This window comes from Pelodiscus sinensis, chromosome 2 (genome assembly GCF_052426305.1).
Source record: "Pelodiscus sinensis isolate ZL-2025 chromosome 2, ASM5242630v1, whole genome shotgun sequence".
Lineage (NCBI taxonomy): Eukaryota > Metazoa > Chordata > Testudines > Trionychidae > Pelodiscus > Pelodiscus sinensis.
The window spans coordinates 74,272,982-74,300,271 of record NC_143053.1 but is presented as its reverse complement, the minus strand read 5'-3'; the positions used below and the strand labels follow the sequence as shown (position 1 = coordinate 74,300,271).

General features: G+C 40.8%; 1 protein-coding gene across 1 annotated transcript in view; it reads left to right on the top strand.

Moving 5' to 3' along the window:
- MEP1B (meprin A subunit beta) overlaps positions 1-23,141 on the top strand; it is a 42,581-nt gene extending 19,440 nt beyond the window's left edge. Inside the window, exons 6-14 of the mRNA XM_025180006.3 lie at positions 1,349-1,527; positions 5,818-6,036; positions 8,991-9,143; positions 10,363-10,578; positions 13,902-14,369; positions 15,819-15,998; positions 16,919-17,042; positions 20,384-20,588; positions 22,990-23,141. Coding sequence (XP_025035791.3) covers positions 1,349-1,527; positions 5,818-6,036; positions 8,991-9,143; positions 10,363-10,578; positions 13,902-14,369; positions 15,819-15,998; positions 16,919-17,042; positions 20,384-20,588; positions 22,990-23,013 — 1,768 coding nt within the window. The 3' untranslated portion in view covers positions 23,014-23,141. The remainder of the gene's footprint in view (positions 1-1,348; positions 1,528-5,817; positions 6,037-8,990; positions 9,144-10,362; positions 10,579-13,901; positions 14,370-15,818; positions 15,999-16,918; positions 17,043-20,383; positions 20,589-22,989) is intronic.
- Positions 23,142-27,290: the final 4,149 nt, after the last annotated feature.

The following is a 27,290-nucleotide window of genomic DNA, read 5'->3' as shown; positions in this document are numbered from 1 at the left end:
CACTGGTTCCATTACAGATCCCTACCTTTTGTTTCCTATGTTCTAATACATTACTGATCCAAGAGAGGACCTCTCATCCCATGACAACTTAGTTTGCTTAAGAGCTTTTGGTGAGGGACCTTGTCATAGGCTTTCTGGAAGATCAAGTATACTATATCCATTGGATCCCCCTTGTCCAAGTGTTTGTTGACTCCTTCAAGAATTCTAACTGATTGGTGAGGCATGATTTCCCTTTATGAAAGCTGTGTTGAATATATTTCTGTTCTTTACTAGAGTTTCAATGAATTTGTCTCGTTCCAAAGTTAGGCCTGCAATTACCGGAAGTGCCTCTGTATACCCTTTTTTTAAAAAAATCGTGTCGCATTAGCTATCATCTAGTCATCTGGTTTAGACACCGATTTCAGTGATAGGTTACATACCACAATTAGTTCTGCAATTTCATAGTTGAGTTTCTTCAGAATTCTTGGGTGAATACTTAAGTCTCTGTCTCATATCAACAGAGGTGTGTCTAATAACAACAATTACCTCTCTCAGCTTGTCTCTTTCTTTCTTTGGGAATGTCAACACCAGTATCTTCCACAAGCAACTACACTCAATAATGGGAAAAATCCTTAATTAGAAAAATAATTTGATGGCCTGAATTTGATAGGAAAAATGTTATGTGTATGTAAGAATAGACATACTGGGTCAGATCAAAGGGCTCCTCATTTATAGGATTTTTGCAGGATCAAAAAAATCCCATCAACCTGTTCTGTCATCAGTATTTTCCAGTTAAAGAAATAAACCGATAGAAACAAAACACGTTCCAGACAAACACGTTAAACTGACTACTAGAAGAAGGGACAAGCTGGAGAACTAACACCAAATATGTTAAACTAGAATAAATTATAAAAGAAAAAGAAATGTGTTCTCTGTGTGGCAAACACATTATTTCATGAAACTTTGTTACTCTTAAATGCAAACTGTATGGGTACATCTACACTGCAACACTATTCCAAAATAACTTAGTCCACGTCTACACAGCAGGCAGTTATTTCGAAATAGTGTCTAAATACCATCAAGCTGGAGGACTACTTACTCCAACTTCTGTAATGCTCATTGTATGAAGAATAAGAGGTCAGAGGAAGAGTGCTCTATTTTTAAATAAGTGCTGTGTAGATGCTCCTTATTTCAAAATAAGCTATTTTGAAATAAGATACGCAATTGATGCAGGTCAATTTGCATAATTTATTTCGAGTTAAGCCCTTCAGTGTAGATGCACCCTATCTGCCAAAGCAGACTGATTAAAAAGATTATTTGGGAACATTAGTTCTTTGTTTCTCAGACCTCTCCTACTTTTTTTTATTAGTTGCTGGTCTTCTGTGGGGAACCGCCAACAAGGGAAACAGCAGCTCTCGATTGGAGCCAACTGTGACAGGATTGGAACTATTCAACATGAGTTCCTTCATGCTCTTGGATTCTGGCATGAGCAATCACGATCTGATCGGGATGATTATGTCTCCATAATGTGGGACAGAATTCAGTCAGGTAAACCATTTCCACTTGCTTTCTTTTTACTTAAGGCAGGAGAGAAGACTAATCTGTTAAAATCCTGCTGTAGCTGAATGAAACTTAAAAATAAAATCACCTCACCTTTATTTATTTAAAAAACTACCTACACCAAAGAGATAAATGTTAAGGGACATCTAATTACGGCAATAAATTCCGTTATTTTCATCTGTATCATGGCAGTTCCTGGAGGCCATAATGAAGGATTGGGGCCTCATTGTGCAGGGTGCAATGCCCAGAGTAAGGGAGCATTTTGGAGCACAGTAATTGGATTCATTTACAGTAGTTTACAATGACTCCATCTATTTCTCTAGAAGCTTTTGGCAATATTTAAAAAACAATCAAAAACCCAGTGCAACCAAATCAAAACCAGGAGCCAACCATGGAAAATCTCAGCAAACTACAATTCCTGCTCATCCAGAAATATAATTTATGCTATCATGTGCTGAAAGTGTCCGTCTGCTATGTACATTGGACAAACGTCTCAGACACTTCGCCAAAGGATCAATGCCCACAAAACAGATATTAGACAGGATCACAAAGAAAAAACAGTTTCTTGCCATTTCAACCAGAAAGGACATTGTCTCAACGACTTAATCACCTGCATCCTGCTTCAAAGACCTTTTAAATCTACACTTGAAAGGGAATCCTCTGAACTGTCATTCATGCTAAAATTCGACACTTTACAAGTGGGTCTCAACAAACACTCTAGTTATCTTACCCATTACAAAGATAGCTTCCCCAATTATCACCTCTAATACCATTAGCTCACAGACATTTACCTTCCTTCCTCCCCCCCCCCCCACATCCCCCTTCGGTTCTGAAATTTGATTTGTCCTTTTCATGTGCTCATTTTTTTAAAATTGTATCCTTTGGTATATATGGCTGTGACTATTTTCTTCCACTATTTGATCTGAGGAAGTGGGTCTGGCCCACGAAAGCTCATCATCTAATAATCCATCTTGTTAGTCTTTAAAGTGCTACATAGTCCTGTATTTTGCTACAATCCACTGGTATTACCAAGTCTTTAGGACTCTTTAAGGTTCCCACACTCACTCCCCCCACTTAAAGGGTATGTCTAGACTACATGGCTCCATCAACGGAGCCATGTAGATGAGTTTTCTAAACATAGGGAAATGAAGCAACAATTTAAATAATTGCCACTTCATTTACATCAAAATGGCTGGCGCGCTGTGCCGATCAGCTGTTTGGTGGCACAGCGCGGTAGTCTGGACGCGCCGCGGTCGACAAGGGATGCCTCGTGAAATGAGGTTTACCAGGGCGGTTGACAAAGGCTTCCATTGTCAATTGTGGCACAGCGTGGCGACCATTTTGATGTAAATGAAGCGGCGATTATTTAAATCGCTGCTTCATTTCCCTATGTCTAGAAAAGTCATCTACATGGCTCTGTCGACGGAGCCATGTAGTCTAGACATACCCAAACTGTCACCTACGTGAAAACATGAATCATGCAGTATATAAGCTCAAAAATGTTGGACTATAAGGGTATGTCTACACTGCAGAGTTTTGTTGGAAAAACAGCTGTTTTTCTGACAAAACTTGAAGAACGTGCACTCTGCAATTGCGTTCTTCCACAAGAAAAATCGAAAGAACAAAGGGGTTTTTCCGGCATTGGTAATCCTCATTCTACCAGGAAGAAGCCTGTGGATAGGGAAGAGGGAGTTCTTTTGGAAGAAGAGGAAAGAGAAAAAAGCTCAGGTGCCTTGGTGGCCATTCCATCCATTGTAATCACAGCTTACATACGAGAGAGCATCCATTCCATGTGGACGCTATCTTTCAAAAAAGTAGATTGCACTTTTGCAGTGTGGACACTCTCTTTCCGAAGAAGATTTTTCAGAAGATCTGTTCCAAAAAAGCTTCTTCCGAAAGAGGCCTGTAGTCTAGATGTAGCTTAATAGACAAGGGTAGAGGCTTGTTCCACAACTGAGGCCCTCTCAGAAATCTTATTGATCTCTGTTTCTTTGGTTCATTGGGATTGTCTGTGTTTGTCAGACAACATGAAGGTTATGGCACTGAATATGAGCTCCATTCCTTTCGGACTCAAGAACATGTACAAAATCCCACAGTGAAAGGCATATTTATTGGATCAAATACATTTTATTTATGGATGATCAGCCACAAGCTGAAGGTGCAAGAAGATATTGTAAAGAATGACAATTTAAACTATCTTTTTTGGATTTGTATTTAATTGTTTTTTGCGGACATTTTATCAGCAGATAACAATGCTGTTCACAATTTTAAAATGCTATATTTCTAGAGATAAGCAAAGATGTTGCACTCTCTCTTATTGGACCAACTTCTTTTGGTAAGAGAAAAGTTAGTCCACTAAAATATATTACCTCATTCTCTCTTTAAAATCCTGGGACTGACAGTGATGGCAACACTGCATATATTTCCACAAAGCTAGAGCACAGATGCTATTATTTAGACAAAATAATTTTAAATGTTTCTAAAATGTAAAACTTGAGTCTCAAACAGATGATTTATAAAAAAAATCTAGGAAATATGTATAGGAACATATTCTGAGGATGGCTGTAAGTGACTTATTAGATAATGTATTGCTAAGTGAAATAACCAGGCATAAAACATCAGGGAATATCAAGCAGAAGCATAAAGCAGTACTGGGTCCAGTCCTAAGGTCTCCCCCTCAAAGGGGTTACTGACAAATTGGAATGGCTTCTGAAAAGAGCTACAAGAATGAGTCAAGATCTGAAGAGCATTGCTTCCAATGAGAGACAGAAGAAACTTTTCTGGTTTGAAGACAGTTGCACACAAAACTCACTCACTCACAGTGCACTAAGTCCATATTTGCTGTCTCTCCGGAGTCCTCTTGCCAAGTGGACAAGGGTGGCTACAAATTGAATTAGCGCAGTCTACTATTTTTGTGGATGCAGTTGCTGTGCACCGCTTTTTTCACAATTCCAGTACCTATCCCACAGTAACATTATAGGTTTACAATTATGGACCTGTCCATTCACCTGTATGCCTTCCCCAATCTGGTGTTCAGTTCCCAGGACATTTCCTTTCACAGCAGAGCCAGAATTTGCCCATTTGCTCCCGGACCTGAGAGTTTCAACAGTTTCTGCAATGCAACTATGATAGTGCTTCAGCTGTCCGAAAACATGTCTTATGCAGGTGCTTCCTGCTGAGCGGAAGTCCTGGATCTCATCATCATCTGAGGAGAAGTGTCCATGCAGGAAGTTCTTGTGGCCAGTCACTGGAAGAAAGACCTTTTTGTGTACATTGCTAAACAGAAGTCTGAGAAGGTCTACAACCAGGGGCTGACCCGTGCTAGATAAAGAGCACTAAGCTCAGGAGTAAGTATATTAGAATGAGGGACAAAAAGATGATAATCCAGAAGAGACTAAGCAACCTGTCCGTTTTATGATGAGCTGAACAAGACCCTACACCATTATAGTGCTACCCATCCAAGATACCACCTTAAGCCTGCCAGCTGTAGAAGTTCTGGGAGAGAGGGGGATGTGCTGATCAGCAAGGCCTGTCAGCAGCCTGGAGGTGTGTGCGGAGAGGGGGGGTGGAAGGGAGGAGGAGGAGTTGATTGGTGGAGACACTAGTGGTGCTGGTTTTTTTCCTATGGATGCTCTAGCCCCAGAGTCAGCACCTATGTTAGAGAGGAGCTATCTCCTGAGTACCAGGATCTTCTAGGGATCTAGGACCTTGATACCAGCCATCTGAAGAGCCAATCCCAGTCATGCCTTGCAACAATTCCAGCCCTGCTATGAAGCAACCCCAACAATGCTACTCCCTCAGTTCCCAATAAACTACCACCATGTGTTTACATGATGCAAACTGAAAATAGAACAGGAATCCCATGTGAATGCTACTGGTGCAACATGCAACTGGGAGTTACCAGACATGCATCAAAAAGTTTTATATTAAACCATCCAAAGTCAAAACTTTCAGTTCTTGTAAGTTGAAGCAACAAACATTTCCAGAACCAGAAATAAGGTAAGTCTGTGTGTGTGTGTGTGTCGGGGGGAAGAGGGGGAGTCTTCAAAGCAAAACTGGAGGTGCCAACAATATACTTTAACCAGAAGTTATGGATTTGATGCAGGAATCACACAGTAAAATTCCATGGCAGCAAGGCAGACTAAATAATTATAATGCTCCCTTTTCCCCTTAAAAATCTATTATTCAGTCCTTGAAATCTTAAATGACATAGTTTTCTTAATGTAAATGCAGACACTTCACATATGTATTTTAGGTAACTTTTACATCCTTCATTAGGTAAAGAACACAATTTCAATACATATGATGATAAAACATCAAGTGCCCTGAATGTTCCCTATGATTACACTTCTGTGATGCACTATAGTAAAACGGCATTCAGGAATGGAACTGAACCAACCATAATAACTAACATACCAGACTTCATGGATGTGATTGGGCAAAGGATGGACTTCAGTGATTATGATCTCCAGAAGCTAAATCGCCTATACAACTGCAGTAAGTTTTTCAAGTTCTCTTGAATCATTATTGCTTATCCTGTCTATTATATAGAAGAAATCAAGAAAAAAATACCCATATTGGATGCACCCAGCACAAGTAACAGAGAAGTTAACAGTTTAAAAAAGTGGTATATTAAGAGCACCAGAAATAACAGTGCAGTGAAAATAGCTAGAAATAATAGAACACTCCTACAGGAGTCCTGCTGTGTAGGAGGTAATGCAAAGCTTCCCCTGAAATTTTATTTGACCTTTAATTAAAGAACGGCTTTACTAGTCAATTGACTTGTGTTTATAGCTTGGGTGGTTGTTTTTAGATATGCTTTGCTGTACACAGTTTTTTGATTCCAGAGCAGTTACAGTAGCAACTGTAGAAAAATACAGTAGTCACTGCTGTTTCTATTATATTTCCACTGGCTATACACTTACCTCTCACAGTTTGTGGGATAAAGAATGTATCATCAAATTAGACTGTGGAGTTTCTCTGAAGAAAATAGGTCTGCATTAAATCTCTTCCACATCTAGTCTATATACAGTATAGTGACAGTGTGAGACCAGTGCTTCTGCATTTAAGCCATGTAATTCAAGAAGATGAGTGAAAACAAGGGAAGATGAATTATAATATATCATGGATCCATATATCTGTAATTGTGATTGACTAAACCAATTCAGTTAAGTATACAATGGCGTACATTCTAACTTTTTTGTAACCTCACCACAACATCAAGCAAATGATGTATCATTAGACATTATGATTAAAAGAATTATGGTTTCAAAACCATTATGCAATAAATACGAACATTAGAATTCTACATATTTCTAGTAAAAATCCCTATTCTGACTTGGGTCCCAGTTCAGCAGCACACAAACACATGCGTAACTTTAGGCACATGAAGCAGTGGAGCTCTGTGGGACTGACATGTGCTTAGCGTTCATTGGGGCCATAACTGGGTTCTTTCCTTATCTTCTGCAACTCTGTTTCCCCTTTTCTAAATTGTATACAACCACTTTCTTGGTCTTTCCTCGCCACATACCTGCCAATCTAGATCTCTTACCTCTATTTGCATTCATATCCAGTGGGTGAGAGAAATCATAGACCTATTGAAGTCTTGTGTGTTTTGCTACAGATTTCATTGGGGCAGGATTTCAACCAATATCTCTCCTAGATTAGCTGTGCTTTTTCTTACAGTCTGCTTAATATTTATTATTAAACTACGTATTGTGCATTCAGCAAGTATAGTTTTAGTTTATTTTTTATATGAGACAGACAAAACTTTCACAATTTCCATGGGCTGATGTAACCACAAGTTTCAAGTGCAAACAGGTGTTTGTGTTATTTTTAATATTGCAGCTAAATTATGTCCAGCATAATGCTCTTTAGTGTTACATTCAACTGATGTTCCAAAATTAGTAGTCATCAGAGAAATTTTGGGAAAACCAGTAGCCATGCCTGGGATAAATGGAGGAGATGTCAGTCTGGGGAGGAGAGTCCAATATCATTTTAATTGAGTAAAGACGGAGGATCTGGGCTGTCATTTTTATAAAGAATTATCTATTTCACAATATCAATATGTGATGGGACATCTGTCCCTTTAAGGGTTAAAGCCCAGTTCTAGGAGAGTGCTGGAGCCCTGGAGCAAACAGCACTGAAGCAGATAGGAGCCAATTAGCACCCAGATGAGGGAAGTACAAATAAAGGCTCCTGGAAGGGAGGCAAGACAGACAGATTCACTCTTCTTGCTCCAGCTGTGGAGTAGGAGTTACCTAGCTATCGGGGAAGTTAGATGTTTCCTAAGGTAGAACAGGGCTGGGAAAGGCAGGCAGGGCTGAGGAAGCTCCGGCCAGGCAAGCTTCCAAGCTGCAGGGCCTGAAGCAAGGCCTGAGGGTACTCAGGCTGCAGAGGGGAAGCCAGGGGAGGCCAATGCAGCACACCCATACCCTCCTTGCCAATGGTGAGTGGCCATTTGAGACTGCAGTTTGCCCCTAAGGCAGGGGCTAGATCAGAGGTGAGCAATAATTTTTGCAGGGGGGCCATTTAATGAATTTTGGTATGTGGTTGTGTGCCAGCTCCACCCGTGGAAGGGGAGAGGTCTGGGGCAGAAGAGAGGGGCTGGGGACTAGCATCCCCCCAGAGTTGTGTGGGCCAGAAGCTTTGAATTAAAAACACAGCAAAGGGCTCACAGCTCTGGCCCTTGCTGAGGTAGCTCTGCAACCAGGAGCCATTTAAATAGGATCCAACTGCCTAAGCCACCGCCTAGAAATTTGGTGGCATGGGCAGCAGGATATAAATAGAAAGTGGTAAAATGCTGTTTGCAGGCCAGATTAATGTGGTAGGCAGGCCAGATCTGGACCCCGGGCTACATCTTGCCCAGCCGTTGGCTTGATGAAAACTGGCAGTGGGTCACTGAGGCAAGGTGGGCATAGGGGCTTGGTTGTTCCCTGAGGACCCCAGAATGTGGGGCCACTGCAGTATCCAAAAGGGAGGACACCACGGTCTGGGCAGGATGTGGGTCCTAATACAGAGGTGGAAGAAAAATAGCTAACAGCAGATGATGCACCACCTGAAAGGGAGCACTCCAGAGATGAAAGCTAACTCCCCAGAGTGTCCAGCAGGAGGCAGCTATGGTGGGGAGCATACCCCGTTACACAATACAACACTTAGAGATGCAGAAGATGATTGATGGTTGATGGAGCTCTTGATTGTGATGGAGTCATTTGATGTTCATGAGTGCTGAAAAAGAACCTGAACTTTGAATTAATCAGTCCCACTCTAATATGTCACTACTAATTAAAGGCCCAATTATGTGAAGTACTGAAAATGCAACTCTTATTGACTTGTTGGGATTGGTGGATGGATAGAATGCCATAGGTGCCTAATGTCTTATATTCTCTCTGACACCAGCTATGGAAGACGAGGATTCTGACTTACCACTTACTTTCTTTTGTATCTTACAGCCTCCTCATTAAGCTTTATGGACACATGCACTTTTGAACTTGAAAATGTGTGTGGCATGATTCAAAGTTCAGAAGATAACAGTGACTGGCAGCGTGTGTCTCAGGTGTCTGCTGGACCACGTACTGACCATACCAATATGGGAGACTGCAAAGGTGATGTCTTGGAATGCTTATCACTTTAGGAAATGTTTTGCATAAATTGTGACTTTGAGCTTGTTCAGAGTGCACCTGAGGATGAATTTTTAACCAAGCAGCATAAAATTATCAGGGACATGTGCTGTTTTTGCTGTAGATATTTATGAAGGTTGAAAGTTCTAGTCTCTTTCCTCTGCTTTCTGACCTTTGGCATAATAATAAAACAAGATAACAGCACAAGATGTTTTAACTAGCTTAAGAAAAGATTTTCAAACCATGGTAGTTCAGGTCTATGAAACATATTTCTGCTAAAATTTATAAATTCTTGTTTGCAATTAACTGCTTAGTAGTAATTTTGGGTTGAGAGAGAGTTGGGATTTGAGAATTTATATTATTTGGGGTGGGTAAACAGTTTATTGGGAATACAAATTGATTGTTTTGAGCCTGCCAAAACAAATATCATGAGTTTGGGTTCAAAAGCCTCCACACTCCAGCTAGTGTATGAAAGCAAATAATTGGCCATGGGGAAAGGAGCCTTTGGGGAAGCAACCAGAATAGTTTTATGTTAGAGCTTGATATTTATTAATGGGATTCTCTGACACAGTTGCCTGAGATAGCAGGGTATTAGACTCAGAGATCAAGAGGTCCCTTGCAATCCTATGTCCCTGAAGGCATGTCTACACAGCAGGGCTAAATTAGAAATAAGCTACGCAATTGACTTAGCTCAAGTCAAAATAACTTATTTTGGCTTTTGGGGCTGTCTATGCAGCAGGAAGTCCAAGGAAGAGCACTCTTCCTCCAACTTCCCTTACTCCTCGTAAAATAAGGAGTTGGAGTAAAAAGTTCTCCAGCTTGACATTATTTTGACATTATGTCAAAATAACTGCTTGTTGTGTAGATGCAGACTATATTATTTCAGAATGACGCCAGTTATTCCAAAATAATACTGCTGTGTAGACATATCCTAAATGGCTAGATCTTTTGGAACATGGATAATAAGAGACAGGCAAATGGAGAAAACAGATAGCAAGAGAGAATTTCTCTGTACTTCAATACCCTATCCCCAGATACTCTAAGCCCTTTGGGGTAAGGACCACCATTTACTATGTTTTTACAGGACCTAACATGTGGCCCCCAATTGGCTAAGCCCTCTAGGCATTACCAAAACATAATGTTAAATATTAATAAAAATGTAAAACTATTTTTTTCTTTTGCATTTCCCATGCACTTTTGACAGATACTGGGTACTTCATGCATTTCAATACCAGCACTGGCAAAATCAGAGACTCAGCTGTTCTGGAGAGCCGAATTCTATATCCCAAAAGAGGATTTCAGTGCTTACAATTCTATTATTACAACAGCGGTCATGAAAGTGATTACCTGAACATCTTAGTCAGGGAGTATGCTTTAGACGGCTCCACTAGTGCTTTAAGACTCGTTGAAAGGATACAAGGTATGAAATAAAGTTGGTTGTTAAATGTGTGCTTTCTGGTTCAATATATATTCAATATGCTTAGCAGACTTCTGAGAGGAAAAAGCACAATACAGTGAAGTGGCATTTTTCTTTATCACTGTTCCCCTTTTAACTCCTGTCCTCTGCAGTTTTATTAGTTGCTTTCTTCTCTTTTGCTACTGCAGTGATTGTATTAGCTGAGGAGTTAATGTGATACAACCTCAGTCAGTCATTTTCCAGTAACATAGTCGGTTACTGCAACTGACTTGCACATTTCAGTATGGTTCTCTCACCTAATATAGCTAAAGGTCCACAAGCATGATAGCTGATCTAAAATGGCAGATAATTATTAATATTAATTTGTATTTAAGATATGAAATACTACAAAAGTGAAAAAATTGGAGTGAATTTAAATTAACCTAATACCCTGGTCTAAGGGACCTTACAGATTGGAAGAAAATATTTCCAGACACTTAACAGTATTTGGACTCTCTTCACAGAAGTATGCAAATAACATACCATAATTTGCAGTTGGCACACAACAAGATATATACTGTGAGCTTTCAACTGTAAATACACTTAAGTGATTTAGGTACCTAATGTCTTTTGGAAAGCAGCAGAACTTAGGATCCTAAGTCACTTGGACACTTCTGAAATATTTTCTCCTCTCCCTCCATTTTTTGAAAATATAATAAACTTTAAAACTGACTTTAAAAGCCCACCAATTTCCAGGCTTCTAGGTCCAGTCAACAGTGGTATATTTTTCACATAAGGACTAATTAAAATGCATTGAAATCAACCTTTTTTTTTTTTCATTGATTCATCAGGTTTTGGATCTGGCAGAAGATCTTTTGTCATTGCTAATAAGTCAAGGTAGATATCATTAGAAAAACCAAATGCACCGTACCTAAACATACAGTTATTCATATGCTCACTCTTTTAGATTGAATAATAAATATTCTCTATAGTCTAGTTTTCCTTTACAACAAAGGCTTATCCTGCACTTCATTAGTCAGTATAGCTTTTTTGGCCATGAGTGTGGAAAACATCACAGAGTCACTGAGGAAAGAACAGTAATTACTAATCATTTGGGGGAGATGGTGTTCTCGCACTAATGGGGAAAAACCCTATCAATGTTGACTAAAGGGTTATGCTGACATGCCTATGTAGGTATAGTCTTCATAGCACAGACATAGCCTAAATCTAATTAGATCTGTTTGCTTACAAGTTCTTCCCTGTAACAAATCTCAAGTCCTTGAGCTTTGTCTTGCTACATGCTTGATTGCTCACATCTGCTCGTGGTTGTGGTGCTTTTGTCATCCCTATACAATTAGCAGATTTCCCTCTGAGGGATCAGGGCTTCTCAGGGCCTAATATAGACCTAAGGTTAATTTAAAGGGATCCTTAAATCTCATTAAACCTATTTTGATAGTAAGTCCTCTCTCTATATATTTCATCCTACTACCTGAAATCTCTCTCATGGATGTTTGGTTGGTATCTGCCTGTCTGCACTTCAAGGTGGATAAGTCAAAAATATTGAAATCTGGTTTAAAAACAATTAAGTACAGTTTTAAAAAAATAAACCTATTTAAAATTAAATTTGAAATTGAAAACCTATATTAAGCCCTAAATTTATTATCCATCATTTAAACTAAATACAAAAATAACTTTAGTCAGCACATAGCTACTGTCAAAGTTTAAAGGAAGTCAAGCCACTAAACTGGTGGAAGACATTAGCTATGCACCTGGAATCAGAATATGTTGACATACTAAACCAACTTGTGCTAGCAGTAGTATCTTCTGCAACTGCAGAGAATATTTTATTTCAGTTTATTTGATTAGTTCAATACAATGATTGATTAATTCAAAGTCTCAGTTGGGAGCTGAGAAAATAGATGTGACAGGGTAAGATCTGCTAATTTCAAAGTCCCGGAGAACATGGTGATAGGAAATAATCCAGTCAATTCACTAAATACAGTTAATATTTCCTTTGCTTAATAAATCAGTTTTCTCAATGGCAAATGTTTGATACACATTTTTCTTTATGTATCTAGAACAGTTTCTCAAAGTGGTCCATGGATCTACTGAGAAACCTGCTAACTGGCCCTCCCGTTTGTTTACTGGCTCTGCAGCCAGAGAGCCTCGTGGCTCCCATTGGCTCCTGTTCACTCTTTGCAGCAAAGGAGAGCAAAGGGAAGTAGCAGCCCGGTCCAGGCTGCTTCCTACGCTCCCTTTGGCTGCAAATGGTGAACCGCAGCCAATGGGAGCCGTTCCATAGCTGCAGAGCTGGTAAATAAACAGGAGCGGACCACTTTGAGAAACACTGATCTAGAATATTTAAAGAAGTTTTATTAATAAAAAATTAAAATGTTTCTTTTGTGCATTTTAATTTACTTGAATTTCCATCCAAATAGTTTGACATAAATCACAAGTAAAAATTAATCTAGTAATCAAAAAAGACATCATTACCCCTTTTCTAATATAAAAACTGAGTATCTGAATACCTATAAATTAAGTTACATAAATGCTTAAATAAGTTTAATAAATATGTACAGATATAGTGTGCTTTCCTGGTGGGCCAAAAAAGAAAAAGCAAAGCAAGCACCATATTTGGTGCAGAAGCTATATTTAGTTGCAAATCAACATATTTTAGTAGTTGCCAGCCAGTAGTTATCAGCCAATGAGAATCAGTCTTTCTTGAGACAAGAAAAAGTAACTAAAAAAATATAGGTGCGAAGCGCACACAAAATGTATTTAAATCAAGGTTTCCTGGTTGCTGAATTACATCATGATTAAAATCGGCAATTAAACAGCTTTCATTTAAAAATCAATCCAACTTTTTTTTTTTTTTTTTTTAAACTTGAAAAATAAAAACCTGTCCATGCACGTGGGCTGCTTTTTGGTAATAGTGGTGGTGAGATGTGGATTGTTTTGTTTGTGGAAGACGGATTTGTTGCAGAGGTATTAGGTAGTTTTTTTGGTGCATGTCCAGTAATTACAACATCTGGATGAACTCACTACCAAATTATTTTGAAAATACATAATCAAGAAAAAAATCTCTAAATTATAATTTTTTCCACTATTAAATTCAGTAAATGTTGTGCATGTGAAACAATTAAACATACATTAGAAAATTAGAAGGGAAAATAATGTATTCCTGCACATTTTTAAATTTCATGAAAAGCAGTGTTTATGAGAGACTGGCAATCTCAGCTCTAACGAAATTAATACATTTTTGTATAATGCTGTAACAGGTCCTGAATATTGTATAGTATTTGACTGCTTTGTTTGGCATCTTGGAAAACCCCACAATTTTCTTTCAGGTTCACCTCTGGATTATTGGCAGCTTTACCACATTCCTTTGAAGGTCACAAGGAAATTCAGGATTGCATTTGAAGGCGTAAAAGGACATGGTTCATCCAATGGAGGCCTCTCTATTGATGATATTAACCTTTCAGAAACAGAGTGTCCCCATCATGTCTGGCATATAAGAAATGTTACCCATCTCCTCAATACAAGTCCTGCAGGGACAAAGGGAAGAATATTCAGTCCACCTTTTTACTCTAGTAAAGGATATGCTTTTCAGGTTGGCTTGTATGTAAACGGTACTAGTGACAACCCATTCACCTTGGCAATATATTTGTACTTAATTTCTGGAGTAAATGATGATCGTCTGCAGTGGCCTTGTGTATGGCAACAAGTTACTATGGAGCTGTTGGATCAAAATCCTGATATTCGTCAACGCATGTCCAATCAAAGAAGCATAACAACAGATACATCTGTACTAACAGGTTAGCTAAAAATTGACTACACTGTCTTGTTTACACAATACATTGTCTTGCTTTTGATAAAAACAGAACAGAAAGACAATGGGTCAAATTCTCTTCTAGTACAAATAAGTGCAACTCCATTGTCTTCAGTAGAGTTTCACTTATTTACATCAGTAAGGAATTTGATGCCATGATAGGAAGCAGAGACATACAAGAATTGTATGTCCCCGAGTGGGACAGGACAGTTTAGATTGAAGAGGGGCCTTGGCATCCTCTCTGAAGATATCTTTCATCTGATACAAGCAGTAACCTATACATCTGCTTTTGAGCAGGTAGTGTTACAACCCTCTTGAAAATAGATCTGCAGAAATAACCAACTATTCAATAGGCATGACTGAATACGCTGTAAGCATGCCGTCATTAACGAGAGCCCATGATGATTGGAGCCTTGGTGTCAAACCTCATCTTCAAATGGACAAAGGACTAATCATTCAAATTCAATAACCTGCAGCTAGAGGGGATGAGAGAAAAGAGACGAGATGGAATGGTGACAGCTTATAGCCAATTTAAAAGAAGAAAATTCAGTGATGGGTCCCCCATTTTAATAAATTAAAACACTACACAAGATTTCCTGTTGATGGTCCTTTTCTTCCCCTGTACATTCTAGTCCATGACACTTAGTCCTTTTCTATCCCATATATGGGCCTATGGGCATGCTGCTTAGCTCCACTTGGTTCTCTACATCCCTGCACATGCAGCCCACTTTCCTTCTTCTCTTTTCACTTGGTCATTTGTATGCTGCTGGCAGCTTCTATCCCCAAGGCTAGCTCTTAATTCTGCTCTTTCTAGGTAGCAGAAGCCTTTAATTACAGGCATCTAGGCTGGCTCCTTCACTACATTACTTCACTTCACTCCTTCACTACATTATTTCCACAGGTGTCCGGTCCCCTGCTTTGCAATGTCAAGCTGGCATGTCTGGAGGAAGAGTTAACAACTTGTGGCTAGCTTGTTGTCCACAGACTACCAGCAAATGCTTCACTTTTGAGAACCACCACACTAGAGCATTTTAAAAACAAATCATGTGCTACCAATTTTCTCTTCCAAAAAATATTCCACAACAGGTTTTTTTGGATGACACAGAATTGGCTTCAGATTCCTCTTCTTCCACTCCCACATAAAAATCTATTTAAGAAGCCACCAGTAGCCTTCCTTGAAATAGCTTCCTGAGAGACACTTCACACTTGAAAAACAACAAGCAGTCCAGAGACTAACAAATATATCATGAGCTTTAGGGGGTAAAAACCCACTTTGCACTTGTGTAGATTCTGAGGGCTGGAAGGTGTGGAGAGGGGAGAGGTGACAATTTATGTACTTTTATGAATACAACCATTGCTTCTCCTTAACTGAGTTTTGGACAACTTCCTGTTTTCATATTCAGAACACACACATATACTAATTCCCCCCTTCCAGGTTCCTCTTCATATTTTTGGGACAGACCAGACAAAGTAGGAGCACCTGCTAATTTCAGTAATGGGACTCAATTCATGAGAGGGCCAGGACGAGGAACTAGTGGATATCTAACTCATCAAAGACTCAGAAGCCTCAACTTCATCAAAGATGATGGGGTTTTCATTCTTTTGTCAATGGAAGGTATGTAAGCCTTGATGGTAGCTATATGTAGTTACATTTTATTATAATGTCATAAGCATGCAGTATTATGTTTTTAGTACCACGTAAGGTCCCCCTCCTACAAACATATGCACACGATTAGCTTTATGCATGAGTAGTCCTGAGGGTCAGTGGATTTATTCATATGTTTAAAGTTAATCATGTGCTTGACTAAATTGCTCCATTATTCACTGTATAATCACTACTTAGCTCATTAGTGGGTTAAAAATCTAACTATACAATACGTAAAGCTGTTCCTGTACAAAATTACTTAGATCACTTCTGGTCTCTTGTCTATTTCTGAATGTAAACTGCAAAACATGGCATAGGAATTTCATGTTGCTGAAAGTTGAAAATATCAGTTATTTATTTGTAACAGCTGAAAATTGCTTCCGCCAGTATATTATTGCTATTTACCTTTAGAATTCATCAGTAGTGCAGTATTTTGTGTTATGTATTCTTGTTGGGGAAATATTTTGTCCCTTTGCAGAACACGAGACAGTTTTAAAAAACAGGATAATGGAAAATTGTATAGCTGGTCTATTAGGGTGTTTCTACACAGCACCCTTAGCTTGAAATAAGCTACTCAATTTGCACTACACAAATTGCATTGCCTATTTTTAGTGTACTTTGAAATTTGGCACTATCTACACAGCACCAAATTTCAAAATAACTCGCTATTCCAAAATGCCCCTTAACCCTCATAGAAAGAGGGTTACCGGGACGTTGGAATAAGCTGCCCATTATTTCAAAATCTATTTCAAAATAATGGACTGCTTTGTTAGACATGGAATAGCTATTTCAGGATACTTCTGGTATCCCAAAATAGCTTCTCACTGTAGATGTACGCTTAGAAAATAGCACGGACTGAAAACCTCATGCTCCTTTTTTTTTTTCTTTAGACATCTCACATCTGATTAATCAATCAGTCTTTATAAATACCACAGCTCCAGGCAGAACCTGTAGAAATTATCCCTGTGAAAATGGCGGTGTCTGCACTGTTGTAGGGGAAAAACCAGAATGCAGGTAACTGAGTTAATTCTGTGGCCATAGACTGTGGCCATAATTTAATAGAAAGGGTGTTTAAAGGGTGCGGACAGCTGCAAACTGCTGCCTAAGGAGTTACCAGGTGTATAGATCAGAAGGAACAGGGCATTTATAAACTCACTAGTAATATAAATGTAAAGTGGTATTTTTCAATAAAGACCCTGAAAGCACCTGCTCCCTGAGCCGGCACTTATATCTCCTGGGCATAATAGCAAACCTAGCTAAGGAGAGGGAAGCAGTTCTTTAGAACAGAAGACTTTTTCTACTTTTTGGTGGATGGTGCTCTGTTTGTCCTACCAATTTCTTTTTCAGAGGGGGGGAACAAAAGGGGCCATACAGAAGTTGCTGCAGTATAAGGAAAATCTCTAAGGGCAGCCCTACAGTACCATTCCTCCCAGCTAGTAGGTGAGAAGGCCTGGACAAGGAAAGACGACATGACTGAAGCATCTTCAGTTGAGCCAGTCCCAGAACTGGGGTATTGCAGTGGTGAAGCTATTGTTGCTTCCCTGCCTCCCAGCTCCTAATACCAAAACACTACTTGGTTAGACCTCAGAATTTGGGCCAGAGTCCCATCCTGATTGTCTTCAGTTTAACAAATTGATATATATGATCAATAATGAGGGAGAGAGAGAAGACGAGATGAGAATCCTGGAAGAAGAGGGCTGCTAGAGTGTGCTAATTGAATTGCTTTGAATTTTAAAACCTTCAGAAGGGCAGCCGAGTTAGTCTGTAACTAGAAAAACTTTAAAAAAACTGAATAGTAGCACCTTAAAGGCTAATAAAACATGTAGATAGAATCATGAGCTTTGGTGGGCATAACCCACTTCTTCAGATGACTGAAGTATTAAAAGTTCAGATCCAAGAATAAATAAGTTGGGGAAGGAGGAAAAAAAAGGAGAAAAAAAGACAGTGAATAGATTGTTCAAGTAGTTACAAGAGGCTGATGAGAACAATTAGCACCTCCATTGTTTGGTTGGTTAAGTCATTAGGATGGGGAAGGAAGTGTGAGCCAGCCAATATCTCTGTTCATTCCATTCTGATAAGACTCAGACTTGTCAACGAAGTTAAGTTCCAACCCTTCCCTGTGTATTTGGCTTGTAAAATTGGCTTGAAACAACACAGTGACTTGGAGATCCATTAATGAGTGCCTGGGTAGATTAAAGTGTTCTCCAACAGGTTTTTGTGTGTTGCCTTTTTGGGTATCTGATTTGTGTCCATTAATTCTTTCCCATAAAGACTGTCCAGTTTGGCCAATATACATGCCAGTGGGGCATTGCTGGCACTTGAATGCATAGATCACATTAGTGGATGTGCAGTTAAATGAGCCCCTGATGTAGTGGCTGATGATGTTTGGTTCAGTGATAAAATCACCCGTGTAGATGTGTGGGCAGAGTTGCACCTGTGCTGATTGCAGAGGTGGTTCCTGGATGATTCTGATGGAGCTGTGTTGCGTGGTTACTAGAAAGAATTTGTTTGAGGTTAGGGCAGGGGTTCTCAAACTTGGTGATACCGCGACCCCCTAAAATGCTAAATAAATTTGTGTGACCCCCCCACCCTCACTGCTCCACGAGTAAAGGGGAAGTTGGGGGGTTGTCGGGGGCAGCAGGGCTGACCGGGGGAGATCGGACGGGGGAACTGGCCGGCAGGAAGCAGGGCTGGCCGAGGTGGGGGAGGAGTTGGGGGGGCAGCGGGGCTGGCCAAGGGAGATCAGGAGGAAGTGGGGAGAACTGGCTGCTGGAAGCAGAGCTGGTGGGAGCAGCGGGCTGGCCAGGAAAGATCGGGAGGAGAAGTGGGGGAGAACCAGTCGGCCAGGAAGGTGTCAGGGGCAGCGCAAATTGGCTGGCGGAGAGCAGGACTGACCCAGGCACATGCAGATCCCAGGGCGCTGCAAGTCCCACTCACAGTCCTGGCAAAGCGCGAGTGAGTTCGGCTGTGGCTCCACCACGTGCTTGACCAGCTCTCAGGAGCACATACAGGGCTTCCCCTCCTCCCCAAGGCATCACACACAACCAGAGGCTCTCAGCGCTGATCGCGCCCCCACCTCCCAGCCACTCCCCCCACCAGGCTTCCGTCAGGGACCCAGCCAGAAGATACCGGACATTGCACATATCTGGTATTTTCTGAATTTTTTTTTAACCGGACACAGGACCCAAAAAACTGACTGTCTAGTTGAATAGCAGACACCTGGCAACCCTAACCTGCGACTGCTCCCCCCCCAACTTGCTCATGACCCCCCTGGTTGAGAAATGCTGAATGAGGGGGTTGTCTGTAGATGAAGATTAGCCTCCCCCCTCTCCCGCCCAAGGCCTGTGAGAGGGTCATTTTCCAGGATAGGTTTTAGATTGTTGATAATGCGTTGGAGGGGTTTAAATTGTGGGCTGTATGTGATGACAAGTGGAATTCTGTTTTCTCTTCTTGGCCTATCTTCACGTCTGAAGTAGTTCACGTCTGGGTACTCTTTTTGGCCCTGTTGATCTGTTTTTTCCATGTTTCTGAGTAGGTATTTCAGTTTTAAGAATGCTCTGTATAAATCCTGTAGGTGTTTGTATTTGTCTTTGGGATTGGAGCAAATCTGGTTGTATATTAGGGCTTGGCTGTATACAGTAGATGGAGAATGTGTCTGGGATGGAAGCTAGAGATATGAAGGTAAGTGTAGCAGTCGGTAGGTTTCCAGAATACAGTTGTGGAAATTTGTCCATCATTTAATTGTACTGTTGTGTCAAGGAAGTGGGTCTCTCGTGTGGATTGATCCAGGCTGAGGTTGATGGTGGGATGGAAGTTGCTGAAATCCCTGTGAAATTCTTAAGAGTCTCTTTCCCGGGGGGTGCATATGATGTCATCAATGTAGCATAAATAGAGTAAGGGGGCGAGAGCTGTGGAAACATTGTTCAAGGTCAGCCATAAAGATGTTGGCATATTGTGGTGCCATGCAGGTGCCCATGGCTGTGCCGCTGACTTGAAGATACAAATTGTCTCCAAATTGGAAGTAGTTGTGGGTGAGGACAAAGTGGCAGAGCTCTAATCAGATGTGCAGTGCTGTCATTGGGGATTGTGTTCCTGATAGCCTGTAATCGGTTTTCATGTAAAATGTGGTGTAAAGAGCTTCTACGTCCATGGTGGCTTCAGGAAGATTACTGATGTTTTGTAGTTTCCTCAGGAAGTCGGTGGTGTCTTGAAGATAGCTAAGAGTGCTGGTAGCATAAGGTCTGCGGAGAGTGTCAATATAGCCAGATAATCCCGTTGTAAGTGTGCCAATGATTGAGATGATATATATCATATATCGTAGATTAAATGTGCTAAGTGTTGCTCTTATTTTATAGGTGTGCTGTAGGTGATAACTGGTGGTATATGGGAGAGAAGTGTGAGAAGAAAGGCACAACTAAAGAAAATATTATAATAACTGTTTCTTCATCAATTGCTATATTTGTCTTTATGCTACTGGTCACTATTATAAGCACATGTTGCATAAAAAAGAAATACCGCCAAAAAATGAGAGAAAACAAAGAAGCTTGGATTTTAGAAAATGTAAGTATTGTCTTTTCAGCTAAAAGATTCAGGTGTTTTCAAAACAAGGCTATTTTGCAGAATAATTTTGGGTTGTGTGTAAGTGTGATAGGTACTTTAGGAAAAGTGAATTTAAACAAGCAGAAGCTGAGCAAAATGTCCAGGGGACTCAGTCTTAACACATAAATAAGATACAGTAAAGAGCCTGTCACTTATTAAGCAAGGTGGCAAGATTTCAATCTCTTCATTTGAAGTACTTCCTTCCCTCCTTGCACTCTGCATTGTTGCTTATATAATCTGCAGCAGTTTGCTGCTTACACAGCCCAGAGTAGTAAACCGCCTAGTCTGTGTTGACCACCTCATTCTAGCACTGTGAAAGTAGCCATAGGGTGTGTCTAGACTACAGGGTTTTGTCGACAAAAGTGGACTTGTCGACAAAATTATACCTGCGTCTACACTACTGCTGAGTTCTGTCGACATAATGTCGACAGAACTCAGCAGTTTTGTCGACGCTGGTAAACCTCTTTTTACGAGGCATAACGCCTTCTGTCGACAGAGCTCTGTCGACAGAAAGTATTATTGCATCTAGGGTTGTGTCTAGACTACAGGGTTTTGTCGACAAAGCAGCTTGCTTTGTCGACAGAACTGAATGTCGTCTAGATGCTCTTTGTCGACAGTATCTGTCGACAAAACTTCTGTCGACAAAAGCCTGTAGTCTAGACGTACCCTGAGATAGCACTTTGGCACTGTGGTTCAGGCTTCAGAGTCCAAGTTGCAGTTTCAAAGTGCTGTTTTTGAAGCTATTTTTAGTATGCTAGCACAAGCCCAAGTTGGTCAGTCCAGGCTGGGCAGCTTGCTGCCACATGCTGTGTATATGCATACACACGTGCGCACGCACAGATTTTCTGTATTACACACCCTAAAAGCAATGAATGTATATGGCTTCTACACCCCATTCTGTTAGCTACAAGCCAATGTTTTCAGATACCCACCATTAAAGATTTTTTTATTCCAACTTATTCCCATGTAAAGTAGCTATTGAGATTAACTTAAGAAAATGAAGGAAAATGCATTTAGTCATAGTGGGTGAAATCCTGATCTCATTAAATTTAATTGAGGGTTTGCCACAGACTTCATTGAAGCCAGGATTATATATTATATGCTCTCCTGCTCACTGTGTGTAAACCTGACGTACAAGTGGTAACTGTCCTCATCTCCTCAATCCTCATCCTCAAACATAAAACGTCTGCTACTGTATTCTCTAGTTTTTATTATGCTCATCTTAAAGAAAAGCATCTCTGCCCAATAGCCAAAAAATTCTTTTGCAAGTAAAAGAATTTTATAACATTTAAAAAGAAAAAATAATAATAATAGAGAGCAAGTTAAAACTATTTAAAAAACAAGTCACCAAATCAGGTGGCCTTACACTGAGTCTTGAATAAAACAGGGTCTCTAATATTCTTCTTGAGGCAAGGAGTTGCACAGACATAGTCCTAAACTGAGAACTTTTATTCTACCCTGACCAAAATGAAACCTCCAAATCCAGCAAGGATGAAGAACTGGCTAATCCCAACATCCATAGCAAGGCACAAGAGTACCACAAGAGAAAATGGCAGTACAGTGAACCCTCGCTACTTCGCGGTTCGACCATCGCGGATTCACGACTTCGCGGACTTTTTCATTACATTATGTATATACGTGAATCCGCGATGGTCGAACCCCGAAGTAGCGAGGGTTCACTGTACTGTGAACATAAAATTGATCCTTACCAAAACTTTAAAAAGCCTCCGGGGAAGCCGGCGGGGGGGCATCCCAGGCGCGCCTGGGCTGCTCCCCCGCCGGAGCCCCTCCACGGCTTTCAAAGCCTCGGGGGAAGCCGGCGGGGGGGCATCCCAGGCGCGCCTGGGCTGCTCCCCCGCCGGAGCCCCTCCGCGGCTTTCAAAGCCTCGGGGGAAGCCGGCGGGGGGGCATCCCAGGCGCGCCTTTGAAAGCTGCGGAGGGGCTCCGGCGGGGGAGCAGCCCAGGCGCGCCTGGGATGCCCCCCCGCCGGCTTCCCCCGAGGCTTTGAAAGCCGCGGAGGGGCTCCGGCGGGGGAGCAGCCCAGGCGCGCCTGGGATGCCCCCCCGCCGGCTTCCCCCGAGGCTTTGAGGATCCTACTTCGCGGATTTTCAGCTATCGCGGTCGGGTTTGGAACCTATCTACCGCGATAAACGAGGGTTCACTGTAATTCAATATAAAACAAGTCTTCCAACAGCATACTGACAAATTTCACTTTCCTATAACATTTCTGTCTCTTAGCTTGTCTTGATCTGCATCCAGATTACACTGTTTAATGTTGTTCCTGGAAATAGTTGTTTGTGTTTCTAGAGTCAATCAAGTTTTGGCATTTCACTGTTATAAGTTGCATTTTCTTCATTTTCAGAGACATAGGATGAATGGAATCTAAGACAAAAATCATGACAAAGATCGATCTTTGAAGTAATCTGGATGCCTCAACCACACAAATGTTTTTAGAGTTATCTTTCAGTTTAGCCTTGCTGCTAAAATCTTAAGAGTGAAAAATAAAGCATCATCTTAAATAAGGCTGGGTACTGTCATAAAACCGATAAAGTGTCTGAAGTTGTTGGGCTTGTGGGTTCTGCTTATTGCAGATGGAAATGTGTCATTGTGTGAGATTTCTGCCGTTTGCTTTAAGTCTCCATGAACATGAAGAGCCATAGAACAAAGAGAGAAGATTTAAAAAAAATCTGTTTAAAAATCATCATGAAGCAAGGTTATCCATTTTACTACGATGACTGACACTGTCTTACTGTGCTGCTGGCATCTTATCTTGACATACACATTCAAGTAAATATACACACTTACTAAATGCTCCCAATACCTTTTCATCAACTGATTCATTAGCTACTGTACTCTCTAGTTGTCTGTCAGCTGCTTGTTTTTACGTACAAAACTTTCAAAATAAGACTAGCTTCAAAGACCTGAGAACGTAACAGTAGCTAAACACTAACTGATAAATACAACATTATCTGACACCTTGACTTGATTGTCCTTTGTGCATCTTGTCCAAGAGATACTGCTTTTTCTTAGATTCAAAACATTGATCATTATCACTGTTTATAGAGTGAAAAAACTGAGGAACAGGGCTATACTGTAACCAAGTTTCTCTGAATGCTTTGAGAAGAGCCGCTTTAAACTCTTTTCCTCTGGCAAAAGTGAAAACGGGTTTAAGGCGAAAGGACAGACTTTTTAGAACACTCGAGTTCCGGTGTACTGGTTTCACAGAACACACATCTATAAGTATATTTCAAAAAAACAGAGTTAGTGATGGCGCATGTTAGGGTTGATACCACTTGTAACTTTAAAAAAAAAAACTTTGACATGCTCAGACAATTATTATCATTTAGCATATTCACTATAGTTCTTGGAATGTTTGTATTTAAATTGTTTGAGATTGTAATTCTTTCATATTCCCTCAGTGATAGATATTCATTTTTGTCTGCCACTTGCCTGCATCTTACACAAGACTTATTTTTTATTATTGCAAATATAAATCCTAGAAAAGTATTTATGCTAAATTCCATAAAATGTCATTTCTTACACTTATATATATTACCATAGCACCTGGGAACCATACACATGGACAAGACCTCAGTGTGTTACACAAAAAAAGTGTACAAACACAGGACCAGGTTAAATGCCATGGGGTAGGGATAATTTCAATGTAAGACAAGAGATTACAGCCATAGGTGTTGAAACGACAGGTGAGGGGGCTACTGCAGCCTCGCCTCCCCAGCTTGAAGTGGTTTCCGTTATAGAAAGGATTTCCAGTTGGGTTCAAGAGCTCTCTGCACCCTCTCCTCTCCCCTTCCCCCCCCCGCGCCACACACACACACACACACAATAAAAATTATTCCAGCATAAAGGCACAAGAAAGTTCAATCAAACAATATTGGTGCTAGACTAACACTGCTACCTTTCATGAGTTGCAACTCACTTCATCAAATACATGAAGGGAAAGAAACAATAGAGTGTGGCAGGGTCACTCCAGAGGGCTACTGCAGTGGGAGAAAGGCAGCCCCCAAAGGATAAAAGACCTGCTAAATAGAAGCAGAGAGCAACAGGATAATTAGAAGCAGCTGGTAGGAAGCTGGCTCCACTGCTGGCTTGGTGGAGGCTTTTAAAAGCCTCCACTATTGGAAGGTGATGGGGAGAGTGAGAAGTAGGAAGGAGAAGTAGAGGAAAGCCAGTTTGTCAGTAAACAGAAACAGCAGGGGAGGAAGTCCCAGGAGGAATGGCTGGGCTCCCTACTCCAGAAACCAGCTACAAGCCCTGACCCCTGGGGAAGGGGGCGAGAGGCTGGCCCAAGCAGTGGCTTGGGTAAGAGGGGCCTTTTCCACAAGAGATACAGAACTGGGAGTTTTACATCAGAGCTAATTCCGTCAGGGTGGATGTGGATTAGGTGGTGGGAATATCCAAAGTGGAAAATTATGTATTTAATTAGTGAGCCATTCCCAGTCCCTATTCAGACTCATTCTGATGGTGTCAAATTTGCATATGAATTCCAGCTCAGCAGTTTCATGTTGGAGCCTGTTTTTAAAGATTTTTTTACTTGATTTTGGCAGCTTTCACAGCTACAGCTATGTGCCCAGGGTGGTTAAAATGTTCCCCCACTGATTTTTGTATGTTGTCATTCTTGATGTCTGAGTTGTGTTGATTAATTCTGTTGTGGAGAGTCAGTCTGGTCCAATGTACATAGCAGTGGGTCATTGCTGGCCTGATGGCATATATCACATTAGTGGATGTGCAGTGAATGAGCCTTTCATGGTATAGCTGATGTAGTTAGCTTCTGTGATTATGTCACTAGGATAGATGTGTGGATAGAGTTGGCAATGGGTTAGTGTGTGTGGTGGTGAGTGTTTCAGATTGGGGTGGGAGGCTGTTTGCCTCCCAAGGTTTATGAGAGCAAGGGATTGTCATCTAGAATAGGTTGTAGATCCTTGATGTGTTGGAGAGGTTTTAGCTGGGGTCTGTAGGTAATGGCCAGTGGCATTCTGTTGTTTTCTTCGTTGTGTCTGTCCGATAATAGGTGACTTCTGGATACCTACCTGGATCTATCAACCTGTTTTTTAACTTCCCCAGGTGGACTTGTAGTTTTAAGGATGCTTGATAGAGATCCTGTAGGTGCTTGTCTCTGTCGGAGGGATTGGAGCAAATGTGGTTGTATCTTATTGCTTGGCTATAGGCAACGGATTGTGTGATGCAAAACACTGTGGTTGTTTTTTCAGAAGTTTACAACAGAATATTGACTTAATACAGCTTTGAAACATTCCTGTGCAGAAGAAAAATCCTGCTTTCCTTTTATTTCATAGTAGCCTTTAGTTCACACAGTCCTGTACAGTGTTTGCTTCCCACCTCCATCTTTGCTACTGCTCGATTATGTACTTTCAGTTCCACATGTGGCATGTCATTGACTAGTCAGGTCCCTGGTATTTGTAATTTTCAGATTCTACTATGTTCCCCATTATGACTCCCCAAGGTAGGAGCATAGAACAGATGTCAAGGAAGTGGGAAAGTGTTGAACAAAACAGACTGTAAACATGTGCCCCAAAATAAAACACACTGATTTTAAGACAGTATCAAATATTTTTGCAAAAGAAAAAATGATGCAAGTCATTGCACTAGTTTGGCTTTTATTTTCTCACTAATATTGCATAACAGAACAACACCAGCATGATGATAAAGAGGGGAGCAATAAAAATAATTCATCAATGCATTATTAACTCTACATGCTCTTACCTATTAATAAGAAATTGATGTCTCCTCTAATGTCTGTCCCATTGTTGAGAACTTTCTCATTACTGCCAAGTACCATACACAAAATGGCTTTTTTTTAATATACTCATGGCCGTGAATGCCTGGTGCTAGACTTGCTTAAATGGTCAAAGATACCCTGTTTAAGAAACAAGGAAACATTTACATTGCACATTATCAACGTTAGAATGAAATCTCATTATCCAGTAGCCTGTGTTAGTGCAATTTGTAATATACTTTAGTTTGAGCTTTGCAGGATTGCTTGATCTTTGCCACATCATCAGCTGAGAATGTGGTGCTGTTTCTTTGCTCATCAGTTTGATATTATTAGCCAGGGTTATTGTCTTGAATATTTTTACTTAGCTGCAAAGACATTTCATGAGGTTAACTATTGAATAAATTAACTAACAAATGCTGCAGGGCCAGATTAACTTTTTGTGGGCCTGGTGACAAATATATTTTTGGGCCCCCATAACACCCAGGCTTAAAAATCAAGTCCAAGCCCTTCTCAAACCCAAATCGGCATTTTTCAGCAGAAAAAAGTTGGGGTAGGACAATTTCTCCCAGCTTCTTGTTACCCACCCTCCCCCCACTCCTGAATGTTTCATATCCCTGAGGAGAAATAAATTCTGCTTTGGTTGGAAGATGCCGGCTCTGTGTGTCTGCCAACAGGGGCTGTCCCAGGCTCTGGCTGGGGAGTGCTTCAAACACTCCTGGGCCCATGTCTTTAACACATTTGCAGCTCTCTGGTTCAACGCCTCAAGATCCACTCAGGAGGGGACTGGGCTGGGTGCTTCCACCTGGGTTGCTCAAGGAGTGCGCCTGTATCACGCCATGCTGAACCCTTCACCTCCCAGCTAGCCCTGAGAGCCACCAGGAGCATGCCTTGTAGCTATCCCACAGCAACTT